The sequence below is a fragment of the Diachasmimorpha longicaudata genome, chromosome 15, assembly GCF_034640455.1.
Source record: "Diachasmimorpha longicaudata isolate KC_UGA_2023 chromosome 15, iyDiaLong2, whole genome shotgun sequence".
NCBI classification, from domain to species: domain Eukaryota; kingdom Metazoa; phylum Arthropoda; class Insecta; order Hymenoptera; family Braconidae; genus Diachasmimorpha; species Diachasmimorpha longicaudata.
Window position 1 is genome coordinate 3,869,915 of NC_087239.1, and position 20,973 is coordinate 3,890,887.

Sequence of the window (20,973 nt, forward strand, 5' to 3'; positions counted from 1 at the left end):
AATCACTGCAAATCAAGTGGAGAAAAGTGCGATATCTTTGATTGAAATCAATATTGAATGCAGATTGAATTCGTCGTGAAGGGGTGGAACGGGTGGGTAAGGAGGCGGGGGGAGAATAAAAGGTTGGGAAACGCTGGGTTTCCATTAGAAGATCGTGACTTATTGCATTGGACGACATCGAAAGCCACTTCACGCGTTTTCTTTGGAGCTTTACCTCAATCTCTCAATCGCGAGGGGATGAGGATCGTGAGAATACTCGATATACTGATGACCTTGGTCTTCTGCTTTGGGGGGAATGCCAATGACTAAATTCTAATTTTCAGTCTTATTAATTTTGTTTTAATTTTGTTAAGCATTTGCAATTTGCATAATTTATTTTTATTTGTTTATACATTATTTTTATTCTTTAATTGTTGTCGGGCAGTGGTCAGAAGAATCTTCTGATTAATTATCGTGTGAAGGTCTTCCTCAAGAATTTTATATTTTCCAAATATTTTTTAAAACCTTCAAATGTGATATGAAAATTTATTTTCCTCTTTCCCCTCTTCCTGACGTTCACCCCCCCCCCCCTTCCCCACCTGCCACTCCGCCAAATCAAAAGTCAAGTCAAGTCATACCTCGAATATTTAAATAAAAATAGTAATTAAGTTAAAAATGTTATTTTCTCACACAGACTCCCTTTGACTTCCTCTAAACAACAGCATGAAATTCCATAAAGATCGTAAAAGGAAAAAAAAGCTGTTACCTCCTGAATGAAGAGAAAAAAAAATATTTAATCCAAAAATTCCTTTCTCTGCTTTAGTTCCCCTCCATCAAAAACCACGAGAATAAATGTACCGCAAGGTGCACGACGTAGCGAAAAAAAGAATTCCCTCCCAAATGCGAGTTAATGTTTTATGAGATAAAAAGGGCGCAACGCGCTAGCGGTGTTGGTCTCCTGAATTTTTCAGTTCAGTTACAGTACCCACAGCGCACCCCAAAACCCATCGGGGTGTTCCCTTAACCCCTGTCAAGTCTCTCGGGGTGTTGATGCCCCCGGGAATGAGACACGCACGTTTTTCCACCTCAATATTTTATGACAGTAATGTGTACGTTGCTGTGCATCACACATCACAAGTCCCTTCGTCTTTTTTACTCTGACGCCGACATTTTCGGAGAATCGATATGCTGCCCTTTAATTTTTATGCAAACCAGAGGGGTTCATCATTGGAGATTAAATTCCAGGCTCTAAATATGTGATACCTTAAATTTTGAATTACATCAAATATTGCAATCGTATTGTGGAGGAAAAATAATTTGTTAGTGTTTTTCATTGAAAAAAAAATATTTGTTGAGTTGTTTGTTTTTATTTGTTTGAGTCGCTCTTAATTGCGGTTCGTCATTAACATTTTTCAAGGGAATTGGGAGACAATAGCGGATCAGGAGAGAAACAAATTTAGAGTTCATTTTTTTTAAAATGATGATTAGTAAAAATTGTAGAACTTGCAGTTAAGTTCGCGCACTTTTGAATAATTTCGTCTGCCTTTTTCGGGGAAAAGTTATATGACATTTATTATGTTGCGATTCTGCTGGAATTTTAATTGAAAATTCAGAATTTTATGGAAAAATTATACAGAACTGTGAGCTTTCATTCCATTTTCCCTTAAAATGTACAAAAAAAACAAAAAAAATCCTCTATATTATATATTATATATTGTATCTGATACATCATATATTATATATTATATATTTGAAAAAAAAATTATCGTAATCCCGGCAATCAACTGTCTTAAAAAACCGCACAAGAGCGTCCGAATTTGCGACATGATTTTCTCCATTGCCATGAAAATGAAAATTTCATCGTGAGTTGCTCACCATTCGGCCTTTATTCAAATCACAGATGATGAAGTTACAATTGAATTTTTTTTTCATCCCAACTCCGAGCTTTCGCTCATTCAGGACAGTTTTAAACTGCAGTTGATTAAGCTCTGGATGATGAGGTCGAGCCGTATATTGCCGTTGCCGAACGAGTCAAGGGAAAAGTTTTCCAGCACATTCACTCGTTAATGTTCACCCTCTCGTTTAATCACCTTCACAAGTAAAAAGCTCAACCGCATGTATGACACGGTGGGGATGAGCCTGGAATTTTTGTGTCATTTGTGCATTCTTTCCCGTTTCCATTAGTCTCTTGGTGTGTGTGAGTGGGTATGCGTGTTTGTATGTGTGTGTATGTGTGTGTGAGGCCTCTGTGGTGGATGAGAACTGGAATATCAACGGGTGATACTCGTTAGTGGATTTTATGCATCTTTTGAGTGGAGATTTTGGATTGGAATTCACTGAATTGATTGCGTGACATCCTTTTACGAGAGGGATCGATAGGTTTACTACTTCGATATGTTTCGATTTGGGGGCCTCGGCAATTTCATCAGGATTTATTCCCTTTTTTTGATGAGGCATATTTTAATTAAAGGCCTTGTTATTTATTGGAGAGAGGGTGGGGGATAATTGAGGCGATAGTTTTTTTTTAATTTAAAGTACACCCTTCCGGGGGGTTGTAGACCCCAGGTATAAGCCGTCGTGCGTCAACTGGGCCTCTGGTGGGGCCGCTAACGGTAAAGAAGCCGCAAGCAACGATTGGGGGTCTAAATATTACGAAACTGTTGGGTTACGATGAAAAATAGGGGAAAATAAACAAACTCATGATGATATAGTGACAAATGACCTTGAAAAAGGTCAACGAAGGAATTGACGCTTGTAATATTACTTCTAATAATTGAATAAATCGATCATAATTGTCATAATTAATACAGTTAATTAATTGAGATCGTGATGAGATGTTCTCTAATATAATTTGTGTGAGATTTTGATTTTTTAATAATTTTTCGATGTTTTTGGAGCGAAAATTATTGAAAGAAAATTAAAGTTAAAGGGAAATCATGTTTGACAGTTTGACAGTTGAAGGAATAAATATAAAACCCCCACATCTGGGCTGTTCCAAAAATATTAATTGAGATCGGAAAAGATGAGAAACTGGGGGAGAAATTAGCTTGAAAAAGGTGAGGGTACGAGGCGCGCTTTGTCATTACCTTCTGGGACTATTAAAAGTTAATAATTAGAATGCAAGCGAAACTATCTCCTTTCAGCTCGTCTTTCACCCCTCATTTCCCTAACAAACTTAGGATAATGAAATGAGTTGTACTTGCTCAAGAGTTAAGAAGACATTTGAAGAATCAATGCAACGAATCTGGAGAATTTATGGAATGTTTATTTTTATTTTTCAGAGAGACGCACTCAATCTGGAACCGAGTAATGTTGCTAACTGCGTATCGAAAGGAAAATCTGAGGTGAGTGACATGTCATGAAAGAATTTTGATAATTAAATAAAGTATTAGTTCATTAACTGCATGAGATGAGAAACTCGCCGGACTATTTCGGTTTGTACTACTTCGTCACTGAACTATTTGTTGGTTTTCAACGTAAACAAATTCGGTATTTTGGGATGTTAATTTGTTTAAACGAAGGAATGTTCGGATGATCTTACGGGTAACTAATTGAATTCTCTGAACTATTTTCAGTGTTACTTAATAAAATTTGATTACATTTATAAACGAATTGGAAATTTTCAGTTTCATCGAATATTTTAGTCCTTTTTAACGAATTTCGGACTAAATCTGTTATAATATTTTAAGACGAGGTGAATGTACGGAATATAATTCAACTGTCCTGATTCCCCGGGAAATTATAGTCAATTAATTAATTACATTTATTCATCATATTTTTTCATGAGATGTATGAGATATTTCGGATTATCCGACCGGATGTACCGACATATTTGATGAGAATAGTTCATTCAGAGGCTGTTGATTAATTATTATCGATGATTTTAACAGAATTCGGATATTCTCCTGGTATTCAATGTAGTTGTTGAATGAAATTCTTGATTCGTTGAAGGAAAATCCGAATGATGTGCAGTTCGGTAAAATGGATTTTTGTATTTTCAGCATTTCGATTGCCGAAACCACGTGAGAGTCATTCAACCGATGAACGATGGTAAACGCCTCTACATCTGTGGCACAAATGCTCACTCACCGAAGGATTGGGTGATATATGTGAGTATCTCTATTATTATCATTCCTTCTCGGAGATGAAATCATTTGCAAGTGGAAAATACTTCTCCTGGAATTATTATGATTTAATTATGAGGAGGTGATTCATAACGAAATGATCCAGCGTCTTCAGATCCTTATTAAATTCTTAAAGTTAGTTTTTTTTAAAATGCTGTGAAAATTTCTTATATAATTATTATTTGCATATGAAAAAGTCGGTCTTTTATCAGTACGAAGTTATAAAGTTTATACGGATGAACTTACTGTTTAAAATTAGAATACAAATAACTGTGAAGGTGGAATAAAATAAAAAATGAATAAATAAAACATTTTTGAAAGTAAATTATTATTTATCACGGAAAACGATATGAAGTAAGGAATTATTCATCTTTCTGACAATTACTCCTAAATTATGAATAATTATGAATAATAATTTCACTCAGGTTATTCCAAAATTTTGTTAATTGTTAGTTTTAATTCAGCAGTCCGATATTCAATTGAGTTATACGGAGCGAAAAATTTAATCAAAATTCTGAAATCTCTCCGTCATTTCCATTACAACAATGATCGAGTTTTCCAAAATTTCGTACAATTTTTGATAATTTTTTAATGTACCAAACGAGTAGAACTACTTTAATAGAAAGTTTCAAACGATAAATTCTTTTCCAATTATAAATTGAATATTAATTATCTTCACACTATTATTATTAATTATCTTAATCAATTAAATGACTCTCTTGCCGCTGCAATATTTTCACGAATAAAAACTCACAATTGCACCAAAAGTGACAGTTTTATGAACGTCTGCCCACAGCTGTTCCTCTACCCCTTAACCCCTAAAATCCCCAAAAAAATCCTCAAAGTTTCCTAAAAATTGTTGTTCACCGGTCATTCTAAATAATAAATTCCCCGAATTGAAACATTTCCCTTCGAACCACCCCCTGGACACAAACATTCTCTCCTTCACCTTGTCTTTTACACCCCTTTATTTCGTATCATCTCACTCACCCCATCAATTCCTAAGCAACTCAAGTATCCGTGTAACGATCGCAACGAATATATACGAGTCCCAAGTTGTCGATGCTTACGAGTCCCCGATGTACAGTAGTGACCCGCGAAACTGCCTGTACCTTGTTCCCTTTTTTTTTTTCACCCTCCTGACCCCCTAAATGCCCTCTTCCAACACCTATTGAGCTCCAATTTATGTCGCCCCTGTTTTTTTTCCCTCTCTTCCTCTTGTTAAGTAGTTTTACTTCAATGTCTGCCTTTTTTTTTGTTGCAGAGTAATTTAACTCATCTCCCACGTCACGAATTTGTCCCAGGCGTTGGAATGGGCATTGCCAAGTGTCCTTACGACCCTGCTGACAATTCAACGGCAGTTTGGGTTGAGAAGGGTAATCCTGGCGATTTGCCCGCACTTTACTCCGGAACAAATGCCGAATTTACAAAGGCTGATACCGTTATATTTCGGACTGATCTTTACAACATGACGATTGGACGCAAAGCGTACAGCTTCAAGAGGACACTCAAATATGATTCAAAATGGCTAGACAGTAAGTGAATATATTTTTTTTATAATATATGAGGTCTAGACTATGAAAAAAATAATAATAGAGACTCGAATATATAATATATAATATATAATATGACTTTTACTGACTTTTATTGCCCCTAGACGGTCCTCATTAGTCCAGAAGTGTAATCAGCCTTTCGGCCATAATATATAATATATAATATATAATAGATAATATATAATTCATTCAAACAAATAATTTATAATCGACTGAAACTTGAAATTCATGAGATTTTTATATTACAAAAGGCCAAGATGTGTTATTCTGAAATTATCGAATCACGAAATACGAGAATCGATTATTTTTAATCGATTTATGAAAATAATCGATGTTTGTGAACGTCATATCAGGTCGAACCTTCAAGGTACTTGACGTGTGCCTTATTATGTTAGTCTATATTATTGATTAGTGAAGGATAAAGGGGAAGATACGCTATTCTCGACTTATCGAATCTCGAAATTCGATAATCGATTGTTTATTTTATCGATTTATTAAAATAATCGGCGTTTGCGCATGTACTATCCAGGGTTAGACATGAAAATGCGTCATGTTTCGAGTAATCGATTGTCGATTATCGAGTGATGGATTATAACTGTGTAATAGTCGATTATCTCTGGGACTCCGTCATGTTCGATGTCTGTGATGGATTTTGTAATTATTGATCACTTCAGACTCAGCAGTAATTCAGGGTATGAATTAATTCATTTTCATTGAGGATTTATTCCCTCTCGTTACAGCGAATAGAAATCAAATTCAATTTTAAATCAGAGCTCTGTGATCACCTCATTGAATAACCCCGGTTATAGGATACAAGTCAAGTTTGATCAATTCAAATTAATTTACCTGGGTGTAAATACGCGGTGTAATATTCTCCTGAATTTTCGATTAATTCAAAATTGTGGGATAGACCACATTATCGTGAATGCAAGTTTACACTCGTTCTCACTGAATTTAAAGCTGTTATTGATTTTATCATGAAAGTATCGCTCTTCAATAACGAAATTTCGTGAAATTCTTCCTCGAATTTTACTGATCATTTTCCGGGAGTGAATTTCACCGAATCATACCCCAATTTTCAAGGGTCACGATGTTCGTTTATTAATTTTTTTCGGAAATTACACTCGCAAATTGCACACTCGTCATTTCTTTTTTTCTAAGCAATTAGTAAAGCAAATTTGTATCGATTGATCGATTGATAATGAGTAATTTTCCAAAATTTGTGTTGTCTCGATTAGATTCGTCTCTTTTTATCCCTTCGCACCTCAATATTCTAAATATTATACTAAAAATATTTAAAAAATCCAGTATAATTTACAATTTATCGTGCCCTTTAAATAAACATTCCCTCCCCCAATATTTTCCTCAAAAACAAAACAACCCTTTCACCGAATCCCAATAAACCTCACTGCAACCAAAAACTAAAAACATTCTCTCATAAATTCCCCCGATTTCCCCTCCTTTTCCGGTTATTGACCCCTCGATTGATTTTCCCCTGACCCCTCCCCACCGGAAGTCCGTGAAATTCCTCTGAAAATTCTCCGCAATTGGCCCCTCGTTAAAACTTTTCAACCGGTTGAAGAATGAAAAATGAATGAAGATACATTGAATATGCTGCATGTATATCTCCATTTTTAATAATTAATGGGGTAAAATCAAATTATTACTGAGTGAAAAAGTTTTTAGTCCCTGGGGATGACACTGAGGCGGTATCTCCTGTGGTCGTTGATTCTCACCGGATGGAAAGATATTCCAAGAGGGGTTGAATAAGAAAACTGCAATCCCGCTTCACTCCCAGGGTTGGCAAAGTTTAAGTTGTTCGTATAAAGAGGGGTCTTCGAACGGGACGTTTAGCTGGGAAAGGAGGCATAGAATGGATATGCAGGGCGTTATTTTATTACCATTCTCCACCCCCTCTCACACCCCTCGAGACGTTTGATAGCGTGCACCTACCCCTTAGGTTAAACTCACGCACTGGTGAGGGGAAACGAGATGGCGTTTCACCCCATCTAGCAATTCATTTTCAGTGCTCTCTGCACCTACTCGTGGGGGATCTCTTCACTGCTACCATTAAAGATCGGCCATTCTCTGGTTCGGTAGGTGGAAAGAAAAAAATGTTAGAGTGACAGGGCAGGGCATGAGGCTCTTGGTTAGTCGGGGGGAGGAAAAAAAAAATCTTGGGGGCTTATAAATGAAGTTGAAAGCGATTCTTGAAGCTCAGTGGACACCAATGCCAACCGCTCAACTGACACAGGATTCAATGCGACAGGCTGAGAGCATAATGGAGGGCCGCCATTGTTGGGGGATCAATTGGCGGGGATTGAGATATCGGGGGTATTGATTTTTTGAATTATTAGAAATTTTCGCGAGCTTGGGAGGGAGGTTTCGGGGTGGGTTGGGAGATTTCTGGTGGTGGAGTAGTGGGAAGTGTCTTAGGGGGGATGAGGGTGGGACGCCATTGGTGAGGGATCGATTATCCCAGACTGAGATATCGATTTTTTAAATCATTAGACATTTTGCGAATTAGTGACAGAAGTTCCTGATCCATTTGACAAATTCCTGTTTCCAATTGTTAGTAAATTTTTCATTCAGGAAATTCGCGCAGGTTAAAATCCATCAAAAGTCAGTCATGAGCTCCTGGACTACTGATTCATTTTGAACGTCGCGATATCTGAGGAGTAAAGGGGTAAAATGGTTCAAGTCAAACAAAACAAATTTCTCAGGAGCCACGAAAAGCTGATTCCGGCTGCCCTGTCTCGACTTTTACTACTCGACCATCGCCTCCAAAAAAATTATCCTGAATTCTTCATCCAATAGAAATCGCAAGATCATCGCGTTCTTATTTTATTATTCATTCCATGAGAAAGCCTCAATTTTATTCCGCCACCGAGCCGTCTCCCTCGAAGATCCTCGAGTGGAGTGATATCAAGTAGTTCTGCACTTGCTTACGCAGCCGTGAAAGTAAGCCCAGTCCCACTGTGTCTCGTCAGCCAGTTATTCCGATCTCGTTAACATCATCCCCCCTCATCCCTCTCCCACTCTCCCTCGATTTATACTTGCTCTCAAGTTCAACTTAGAATGTCGCCCAGCGTTAAAGCACATTCGTCAAGGTCTCACCCCCGCGATCAGGCCCTGGCCCGTTTAATCAACGCCAGTGCTTAATAGACAAACTCAATGGGAAGAATGGATCTTGATGCTGTCTGGGGTGCCACTCGGAGGTGAAATTTTCCCCTGCACGGTACCTCGAATTAAACGACGAAACAAATGGCCAATCATACATCCCCGGTAGGAATTGCCAAGCATTGACAACAGGACCAAAATGGCTGACTCTACCGACTCTGGGGTATCCTCAGATGGGTCTGGCTTCAACCGATTGTGATGCCGACCTAGGGCCGACGTTACGCCGACAGATCACCTCGAAGCCCGATGATGAGCCTAGTTCCTAGCCTGGTTCAAGGTTGTGGCGAGGCTGGGGACTTCCTAGGGTGGGCCTGGCTTCAGCCGATGGTCCCAATGGCATCGTAAAATTATGGAAAATTGATTGGAGCCGATTATTTATTATTTTTATCTTAAAAAATCAACAATTGTGTTGTGTTAAATGTTAATTAATTAAATAGACGTCAGCTGCACACTTCGGACGGTTCGAAAAAAGTTTTTTGGGCATTATATTCAAGTGTTTGATGACAGTTTTTTATGACAATGTTGTAAATGGAAAATAAAATAAATATGTGTTAATTTGGATTTCCAGCTGGTTTAATGCCGAGGTCTGGTTGACGTCAGGTTTTAGTTTAGATTAGCTTGGGTCGGTCCTGCTTTAGACTGGTGGGCCTGTTGGGCCTTATCCTTGGATTAACCTGGACTCCCCAAGCTTCGGCCAATGTTTCACCTCCAGCATATCCCAGGGTAGTCCCAAGCTATGACGACAGTCTAGAAACGCTTGGGTTACCTTGGTCCAATCCTGGCCCAGGGTTGGCCCAATTTTCAATGTCTCTCGGGATAAATTTTGATTAAGTCCTTCATTAACTTTATTAATCAGGTCTTCGAGGTCAAATTTCAACGATTTGACCTCGAAAACTGATTTACTGATCGGATGAGACCGTCACATGCGAATTTGATTGATTAGAAAAAAATTTGCTTGACATTATCTAATGAATTCAGTTGATTATTTTTTCTAATTCTTGTAGAAGAACTAGATTTTCATTTTAATGAAATTGAAGTGATTTATTTAGCTTTAATAGGACTAGAAAATACGTCGGAGACGTCCGATGTGATTATACCCAGACGATGGCTTTAATCAACTTTAATCCAACCAATCGCTCGAATTTTTTTGACGAGACTATAATAGAGCCACTCAGGGATAATAATTCGATACATTCCTCTTGGAGATGTTCATGGAGGAAGCTCAGAAGCGATTCAATTCGAGTACTGCTGGACTTGAGTGTATCACTTGGAGGAGATGAGAATCCGTCAAACCTAACGGAGTAGAGATCACAAGACTCGCAGTGTCTTATGGTACTGGCTCTTGGGAGCTTCCTCAACGTTTAATACATCAAAGTTTCGGGGAGAAGTCGAGCAGACACGATCGATCTAATCCCTCAGTCGTACACCAAAGCCGAGAGCCGCGTGCATTAGTCATAAATATTTTTGGGAACTAACGTCTTGAGGAAGATATTTTGTAGATTCTGGGGAGATTATTGATGGCGTTAACGGCCCGTAAAAACGTATTCAATAATTAAACAACAAGATATTTTATTTTTAATTTGATAGTAAATGAAGAGAGGTGAACGATTCCATTTTGTTTGTTGGAAATTTTTTCGTAAAAAGATGAAAATTTAAAGGACTTTCGAATACTTTAGCCTTTTTCTGCTGTAAAGTGATCTTTTTAGTCCCAATAATAATTAACAATAATTATTGTTATTGACTCTTTATAGTTATCGACTTGCATTGTCGTTTCATGATTTGTAAGAAAATTCGAGAGCTTAAATTACCAGAGAATTAATGAAATAATTCCCAATTTGTTATTTTTGAAAATAGCGAATATGTTTGATATTAAATTAATTCATTTCAAGTTGTGAAAAAATAGCAATAATGGGAATTAGTTAACCAAGTTTAAATAATTTAATTTACTCTTTTATGAGTCATTAGTAATATGAAATAATTTATTTATTGCCGCGAAATAGTTTTTTTATTGAACAAAGGTTTTAATTTCCAGCGAATAAATCATTCATAATATATAATATATAATATTCCTCAAATGATCAAAATTGCCATTTGATGAAAAACAAATAATTTTCTTGTCTTAAGAAATAAAAAATCCTCTATTTTTCAAAAATTTCAATCTTTCAAAGATATATCCTGTTGCCATCAGCCCACGACTACAGAATTCCTCTCTCCAAGATTTATCGCTTCCCCGAAAATTGAAAGTGATAAAACGCCTGCAGATGCTACCGTGCCCTGTTTTTGAAATAAGTATATATGTGTATATGGATTTTAAGTACTCTCTCGTGCAAGACCATCGTTTTTGGCTAGTCCATTCGGTTGCGAAATTATTAACGCTTTTCGTTTCGTCGTTGGTAAAACCTTCCCTCTGAAGCATCGTTAAACTCCGTTTTACGACAGCAACGACCGTAAAACGACAAGTGGATGATCATTGAACTTGCGTTAAATTCAGGGTGGTCCTGAAAACATAACCCCACCCCCTTCTCTCACCCCCTCCCGCATGTACCACCCACTTGCATCAACTCCCAATTCCACCCCCTTATCCTCATTTCAGTAACACTGAATGAAAACTACAGAAGTCGTTTGGAACACATTGAAAAAGCTTTTTCACGTTTAACGTTCAGATATGGGGTGAGGAAAAAAAAAACATCGATTTTATGAGGTTCACCTGACTATCGACGATAGCAAATCGTTTCGATAGCAAATTTTCTCGATCCCGAGAGAATGGGAATGAGAGTAATATCGATGGTTTTGTGAAAATGTTGGGTGAAATAATTTTACTGTCTTGGGAGGGGTGAGGGGCGATAAGGGTGTGAGGGATGAGGGGTAGGAGAGATCAAAAGGATGTCATTTATTTGTGATATTTGATAGCTGTGAAATAATGGATTTTTCCTTTAATGTTTTTCTTTTTTGTTAATGTTTCAGAACCGAACTTTGTTGGATCGTTTGACATTGGACAACACGTGTTCTTCTTTTTCCGAGAGACTGCTGTCGAGTACATCAATTGTGGAAAGAGTGTGTACTCGAGGGTGGCGAGAGTCTGTAAAAGAGACACTGGGGGAAAGAATATTCTCTCCCAGAATTGGGCGACTTATCTGAAAGCCAGGTTGAATTGTTCGATACCTGGGGAGTTTCCATTCTACTTCAACGAAATTCGTAAGTTTTCATATTTAATTTCATGAGATTCTGGGTGAAATTATGTGGTGGGGGGTCTTAATTTAAAATGTCAGAAGAGGGATCAGAGAAAATAGAAAAAAACGATTTTTTCAAAGTGGAAATAATTTCACTATTTTTGACATTTTTAGAAAGTTTAATTTGTGGATGTTCTGAAATTAATGGGGTGATATTTAGGGGGTTCAGTTCACTGAGGGGTTCAGTACGAATTTAGGAGAACTTTATGAGTGACAGATGTTGGAATGTTTATTAGATTGGATTTAGAAACTTCAGGTACAAGAGTTTTGTGTAATGGATTCTTTGCTTCAACTTCTGGATACGATATTATAAGTTGATATGAATATTCAAGTTCGTGGAATCTATGAATATATTTTTCGATTGGTTGGTTGGATTATATGTTAACAGATTAGTCTAGAAGTTTTATTGATTATTTTATTGGATAAAATTTCTGTGGCTGCAGAATTTGATAATTTTATTATGATGAGATAAATTAAACAAATTCAGTTTAGTATAATTGAATTGGACATTAATCTGCGAATGTCATAAATATTTCATTCATCTTGGTTTATATATTTAACATATTTTGGGTCGCAGACCCAAAAAGTCTGAAAACTCGTCTGACTTAGAATGTTCACTCTTTTTTTCGGATTTATCTTGACGTTTTAAATTAGAGCAGAACTCACTCATTTTTTTTTAGATATTCCCTTTCTCTCGAGTTAACTCGGACTATAGTTCAATATAAGTTATACTTCCTCTATCATAACTTTCATAACTTCCTTGTCCGCCGATCACTTAAAATCCTAGATTCCAAGACTAACCGACTCTTCATCAATTAAAATTGAAAGTCTGTTCTTCAACGTGAGATTTCAGTCTTTTGCTCCTCTCAAGTTATTGAAAAATATAAAAATGCTCTCGAAATAAGACTAAGACCCTTAATTTAGGATGACATCATAATGGTCTTTTTACAACCTTTTTCCTTTAACGTCTATTTTCCAGAGAGTATCTACAAAGTACCAGGCGATGATACTCACTTCTACGGTACATTCACGACCTCAACGAATGGCCTCATGGGCTCAGCCATTTGTTCTTTCCACATTGACGCCATCCAAGAGGCATTTCGTGGTAAATTCAAGGAACAGGCGACATCCAGCAGCGCCTGGTTACCAGTATTGTCCAACAAAGTACCGGAACCAAGACCAGGACAGTGTGTCAATGATACTGAAACACTACCGGATACTGTATTAAATTTTATAAGATCACATCCACTTATGGACTCGGCGATATCACACGAGAATGAGAAACCAGTGTTTTATAAGCGAGATATTATGTTCACGAGACTCGTAGTCGACAAACTGAGGATTGATTTTGTCGGAGTTGACTTGGAATATACGGTCTACTATGCTGGATCCAGTGAGTATTATCATCAATTTTACATCTTTTGCGTAATGGGATCGTAAATAATTTCATGGAGCTGTCACGGAATTTTTCCTAGGGTTTCGTAATTATTACCTGAATCGTCTGTAAAAATGACGATATCGTCGCGTAAAATTTCCCAGACGGTTCCATAAACGACGGGTGAAGTGCAATAATTTATACTGAATATTTCCCTTCATGTCCTGCAATCATTTTCATTTTTACTGCTGTCATTTTGATTCTAATTAATGTGGATAGTATGTTAACAATATTTGTGGGAATCTGATGAGTATTATTAGGGTACACTAGTCGTATATTCAACTTTATATGACAAAAGTGCGATTAATGTAGTTGATCGTGTTCGTCCTCGAATTTTGTGGGAATCGAAGCAATTGTGGTTGGAAAGGAGTTGGAGTTATTGGTTAATTTTGAAGTATATGAAGTATATGAATATGTTCGATCCAAGGTCATTTGTCGCAATAGTAATCCTATTAATGACATTTCTACTCAATTTAATGTCATATAGCCAGCGATTTTCTTCAGCGTTTGTTATTCATTGCAGAAATAGAAGTGAATAAGAGAGAAATATGAATGAAGACAATATGTAGAGAAAGTTCGTGTACATAAAAATAATCTGTCAAGTGAAACAAATATTTAATTATAAAAATGGAGTAAAAACACGAAAATAATGTCAATAGGTTCATAAGAAAGTTCAGTTCTATCAACTCCCAGAATAATCAACTGTTTTCTGCCACTATGATCACAATAGTTACACTAATTATTCTGCGAATTGCACCTTCCCCTAAACAATGAAAAAAAAATCAGATAATTTCAAAATCGAAAATAAAATTCGTAACAAAATGAATTTAAAATTAATGATAACAAAAAAAATTTAAAACAGCTGAAACTCCGGGAAATAACTGTTATCACTTATCTTCGTCTATTAAAGTAAATAAATGTCCTCAACAAATGACCTTCTGTTTTCCAGGCGATGGCAGAGTCCACAAAGTCGTTCAATGGCTCGACAACAATGGCGACTCACAGTCAATACTCCTTGATGTATTCGACGTGACTCCTGGTGAGCCAATTCAAGCGATGGAGATATCCAAGGAGCATAAAGCACTTTACGTTGCCTCGGACCATCGCATAAAGCAAATCGATTTGGTTATGTGCTCAAGGCGATACGATAACTGTCTACGATGCGTACACGATCCTTATTGCGGATGGGACAAGGATACCAATATGTGCAAGCCATATGCACCGGGGTGAGTTGTAATTTCATGCTACAGTTTTTATAGGTATCTGTTGGGAATAAAAAAAAAATTGCATGTAGGAGATTGATGTGCACTCGTGCGTGTGATTTTTTTCGGTGGGAATTCAGTGTTTGGTTCAATGTGTGTGAGCGTCAAAATTGAACTTTTATTGAACCAAATGAAAATCGTTTCGGCAATAACTGATAAATAAAAAACGACAGTTTTTTTTTCATTTCCCACTTTCTACGGAGGGAATCCATTTACTCCTTCGGCTGAAACGCACTAAACCGATTAAACTATTTTTTATCAACATTTCTGGGTATTGATTTCATCGCAATACGATCTAGCACTATAGGTTGTTGATAATTTTCAATTGAAATTATGAAGTTTAGGGGACAGTCGATGAAACTTTCAATTTCAGTTAAATTAATGGTTTGTGAATATTCATTTTTTGGATAATAATTGAAGCAAGAAGGGAATTCTCGTCTTAATATTATTGAAAAAATAACATCTCAATGGAATTTTGTGTGAAATTTGATTAATTTTCCTTTAATTGGATTGAAAGTCAAGAGATATTTAATTAATTGAAATCTCAGTTTTGAAGAATTCAATTTTGAAGCTATTATCAATCAACATTTTACATGATCAGAAGTTTCTGATTACGAAGTGAGACATCTTATAATTACGAAAACGAGGCGATAGCTCATCACTCATAACTAAGATCCTCTTCATTTTAAGAAGTTCAGGAACTTCAAAAAAAAGCAGACCATTTCTAGTTTTAGGCCACGATAAACCCAAAAAACAAAAAGAATTTTTACAAAAAACAGTCGTCACGACTCTCCATCACACTGCGTCACTCTACTAATGTCCTCTCATGTTTAATGTTCCAGACTCCTGCAGGACGTGTCCAACAGCACAGCCGACGTATGTGACAGTAGCGTTGGTAAGCGAAAGTTGGTGGTAACATGGGGCCAGTCTGTTCATCTAGGGTGTTTCGTTAAAATGCCCGAAGTACTATCAAACCAAGAGGTAAGATGGTATCACTACAGCAAGGAGAAGGGAAGATATCAGATATCGTACAGATACGGAGCTGGTGGTGATAAATTCATCGAGACATCCGAGAAGGGCCTTGTTATTGTCGGTGTTAATGAACAAGATGCTGGTAGATATGACTGCTGGCTTGGTGGTGCATTACTCTGCTCCTACAACATAACTGTTGATGCCCATCGTTGCAGTGCACCAGCTAAATCAAATGATTATCAAAAAATCTATTCAGATTGGTGTCATGAATTTGAGAAATACAAATCAGCGATGAAGAGCTGGGAGAGAAAACAAGCGCAATGTGCGTCTAGACAAAATGATAGTAATCAGAATTTACATACGAATGAAGTTTATGGTACACCATTGGTGTGATCAAGCAGGTCATTGGAACCTTTATCAAACAGAGATTACGACACGATTATCCACATAAGCGTATTACCGAGAAATGGCGCTTCCTGTAATGTTCAGTGGTGTTGTATTACACTTTTATCAATCATTATCAATATTATTGCCAAGTGGGTGCGTACATCGTGTTAATGAACTTTCATGACTGAAAAATTCAATAAAATTTTTGAATATCGTGCCATTTGAGGGAGTTTAGGACACTCCTGTTGGGACTAGAATACGCTGACAACATTACACATTACTCCAGCTGTCATCGCATGAAAACGCACATCGAATTTTGAACTGTTTTTACATTTTTAGGGGTTTCATTGATTACTGGAAAATTCGGTGGATCTTCGATAAATCAGGGCAGATATTCGACGATTTGAAGTTTCTTGCGATGGGGTTGATGAACGAAACAACAACTCTGTTGAGTTATTACGTTGGGGGCTGATTTAGTTTATTAACAATTACATTTGTAGAGTTGAGTTACGCTTATTGAGAGCGGGGTAATTATTGTCAAGAGCTGATGAAAGAGTTCAGTTTCGTTCATCAGTACTGGAGGACCAAGCAATTTATCTCGTGATAAAATTGCCTTTTCTGGGGTGGATAGCCATTTTCGTGTTTGCAAAATAATTGTGCGGAATACGTGCGAGAGGAATAATCATGAAGTAGAAAAAAAGGAAAAAGTATTCTCTGTTTTCTCAAAACCTGTGATATGGATGGGTAGCTGAGGATACCCATGATGTTTTATGAGTTCTCCTGATTGTGGGTAGAACTCAAATTGAAAAAGCAGGAAACAATCATGACTTAAGAGTGAAGAATAAGGAAACGTGTTTTTTTTTGTCTCGTAATTCCGAGGTTTAATGCGCGGTTGAACACTAAGAGGAATAAAAATGAATAAAAAATAGGTAACGAAATTAAATAAAAATCATTAAGATTAGAGCTGTAGTATTCGTATGGGTTTAGGTAGTTGCCATTCTGTCCGAATTAGTAGGATGAATTTTTGCATATGTGACAGAATAAATCGGGCGCATTGAATTATTCGGGCGCCATTAAAGTTACACAATGAGATTAAATTAGATTGATGGCTTATCGTGGGATACACTTCGCATGCATCAACTGCCATGATTTTATCATTTTAATTGATTCATTGGTTTTTGGTACGTTTATTATCTTTATTATTGTTGGGCTTTTCATTGATCACAGTAGAGTACAGTATTTTTGGCCCCTTCGGTGATGGAAAATTAAGGAAAATTTGGAAACTGGATTTTGTATTTTTAGGGGACATTGTGAAAGAGAAATTAAATATTCGTTTTTACGTCATTTGTCGGCCTGAATAGCCGCAGCTGTGCCGATACTCCAATATAATCCAGGCAACCGCGTGTGGGTAATCCAAAATCCCGTTTACCATGGTGCTTACTATTACCAGTTTAAAAAATACATTCACATGCAATATCGGGTATGAGATAGTTCATACGCGTTTTCGCAGGTGAAAAGCAATTACACGTGCATTTTCAGTGAAAAATCTTGGAATTTTGATAATCACTGGTTTACCTGATATTTCAATGGATTTTGATTTATTATGGATTATCCGGGGGCTGGAATTTCCAGATCAACAGGATAATGAGGATAATCCAATGAGTTTATAATTCACAGAATGATTTGCGTGGATTTTCAGGCGATGGAATAATAAGTTGAATGCGATATTCAGTTTCCGGAATCAGTTTTGAAATTCCAGAGAGCATTGAAATATCAGGAATCATTTATTTGGAAATTCAGTTTGATTCCGTTTCAATTAGATTCGATTCGCACACCTCAATTGAATTGAAATTCACAGTGACGGAAATTGTGAGTGAGATATTTGTTCTATTTTCGAAAAAAATGCAATGGCGAGTGTGATATTTTCACCGACAAAGCTACTGAGGTTTTTCGGGTTTTTAGAAAGATTGACGAAGGCAATATTACGGTGTGGTTTAACAAAAGGAATGAAATCAGATACTTTGCGAATTATCAATGATTTTTTATTTGGTTTTGAAATAATTTGGTCCTAAACTTCAGTAAAAGTGGAATTTCCCTGAGGGAATATTATTGAATAGTATAAAAAAATAGTTCACGAAATGTTGAATACTTTAATTTAGTTGTTTAGAATATGTTCAAAATTGAAACTTGATTTTCATGAATGAAATTTTACTACAACATTTTTTTTAGTTCACTAGCGAAGTGTTGCACCGCGATCAATTATTTCTCACTCAAGTTTTCGAGCAATATCTCGGAATCTGAGGCAGATAGCGGAATTTTTGTAATAACAATTATAGTAAAACTCATTTTGCTCTACAAAAAATGTTATGAGAAAAATTTCGCCATCTTTCTTAGATTCCAAGATATTTATTAAAAACTGTCCAACTGAGCAACTCAGTTTCTAATCAACAGCAGTAAATATGGTCAATTTCCAAAATGAAAATTCCATTTCTTCAGCGAACTTATCATTCATTTGATTCTATTCCTACCGGAGTAACTAACATTCAAAGTCAGCATTTACTGTTTATGAAAAGTTCAACTTTATTCCATCACAATTTCCAAGAAATATTTTTAAAAAATTCCGGATTTTCTTCAAACCAGGGAAAATTTCACCCAAAAATTTACCGAAAAATTCTCGACACCTCACGTAATTTCCCCTGCCCTTCCATTTATTCATTCTCCCCCCTCCCAACACTCCTTTAATCGCTCATTCTCACAAACAAATAACACGCTCATTCTCTTCGTGAGTTGACACGTCCTCGCGAATCATTTATACCGTATGTAAATAAATTTTAAAGATGAAAAACATAGTATGTAAACTCATTGAGTAGGAGGAAAACTAGTATTAAGATAGAACGATATCTAGTAATTGCTAATTTTCACAAAAATCATTAGATTTATCATTTTATTTTCTAATTCAATTAAAACTGATTTTTCTGAAAATTGGTCTGACGTATCTACAGAGGTACAAAGCCGAAAATATCATTGAACATAACAATTTATTTTTATTCTCATTAACAATCGAAGGCTCCCGAGAAGGTGAGTATGTTAATCACATTTTGTCATTGTTTTTGTAAATAAAATTCGTGACTGAACGCCACAATTTTTCATCGATTATCCCCTAATTTTGCGATGATAAAATCGTTCGATGTTTTTCGGCTATCGACGCTAGTGAGATACTATCATTTTCTTTCACGAAAGCGAATTTTTTTTGGGGGTGAATAAAGGGTAATCTCGTGTATAAATATGAAATAGAGTGGATAATTCTTAAGCTATGTACAAAAGAATTCGAGTGATGAGATCCTACGGCTGATAGAGTGATAAATAAACTCTGAGCACGTGAGAGTCCGCGTATTCGCTGAAAGAAAGGGACAAAATTGAATAATTAAATTTTAAAGACCGTCGACCCAAAACGAAACGACGATTTATTTTTTGAATGACCGGTCGACGTTGTGGAGAATAAATCTAACGACATGATTAATTTTGAACGAATAAATGGTGTAGGGTGATAACGTGTGAGTGAGAGAGAGAGAAAACCAACTAGCGAAACCCATAGCCAATAATCATAACACAATAATTGATTACGAGATTTAAATGAAAAAATAATGATGAAGACGAAAGACGAACACATCTTATCCTCGAGCAAACTGTACTTGCTATATGAGCTTCGACAAGTATTGGATAGTATTACATATTAAGAGAGAATTAAGGTAAAATGTAATTGAGTGAATGAGATGCTGTCGTGCGTCGAATATCGATGATGTCGATTTTAAAAAATATATCCATTCATCATTCCTCATTTTGTATAAAATAAACGAATCGTGGACTCATTATCATTTGACGCACTCAATTCATATGTTTCATTCACTCGTTAATACTCAACCGCCCACCAATCACAACATCAATGAAATAGTAGAATAATGAGATGATTGACATAAATAAAACCAACATAGAGAACAATTGTAAAAATATCTTGTGTAAAAGAATGTGACTAAATGAATGAATTAACAGAAGGAACATAATGAAGTTTAAAAATTGCAGAAAATAGTAAGGGTTATGGGTATTTTCATCGATTGCTTATCGAATCGAAATGCAAATTGGCATTTTCACAAGTGTCCCATGAATATCATCGATACATCGAAATTGTAAACTGTTCTCAGTGTAAACTTCCATTTGCTGATGCTGAATCGAACTGGCAATTGGATTTCGATTCGAATACACAGGAGAAAATTTTCAGAGGTGATTGAGAGATAAAATAATAATCTAGGACGAAACCCTGATGTTGTTAGATCATATTAATTTTTAAGATTATCGAGTACTGTATATGTTACACTCTCATGTACGATTGACACGTCGAAGTGCCCGTTGACATGTACTTTTTGAACAATTTAATGTAACGATTTTTTTATGGTCATTATTTTTGGGTTTGAGGGGGGGTACGAGGAAACAGAAAAATGTGTAACGACTGCCAAATCGTTTTTTATATTTGGGATTTCGATGGGTCAATCGATGGACAGATTAAGACTAGTTCGTTTTATGCGTTTTTTCCCCAATGCAGTATGATCAACTTCGGTATAATGGTGATTATTCTCGTAATGCTGAATAGAAGATAAATTTTTAAAATATACGATTACATTTCGTTCTTACTGGTGGCATTTTAAGTTTTTTTTTACGTATTATGATTTGTTACGGTACAGGGGACTGATGAGTGATTATTCACTCATTTTAGTGTCATAAATCCTGTCGATTTCTGCTGAAGCCATTGTCGCAGTTGAAAGGCTCGTTTGTAAGACATTTTTTAAAAATCTAAGT

The 20,973-nt window shown here is 36.3% G+C and overlaps 1 protein-coding gene across 4 annotated transcripts in view; it reads left to right on the forward strand.

The window, feature by feature from the left end:
- LOC135169688 (semaphorin-2A) overlaps positions 1-18,375 on the forward strand; it is a 189,785-nt gene extending 171,410 nt beyond the window's left edge. For all 4 annotated transcript variants that reach the window (XM_064134900.1, XM_064134899.1, XM_064134902.1 and 1 more), the window contains 7 exons: positions 3,261-3,323; positions 3,981-4,088; positions 5,368-5,638; positions 11,801-12,031; positions 13,046-13,459; positions 14,451-14,727; positions 15,606-18,375. In XM_064134900.1, the coding sequence (XP_063990970.1) occupies positions 3,261-3,323; positions 3,981-4,088; positions 5,368-5,638; positions 11,801-12,031; positions 13,046-13,459; positions 14,451-14,727; positions 15,606-16,128 (1,887 nt within the window). In that variant the 3' untranslated portion in view covers positions 16,129-18,375. The remainder of the gene's footprint in view (positions 1-3,260; positions 3,324-3,980; positions 4,089-5,367; positions 5,639-11,800; positions 12,032-13,045; positions 13,460-14,450; positions 14,728-15,605) is intronic.
- Positions 18,376-20,973: the final 2,598 nt, after the last annotated feature.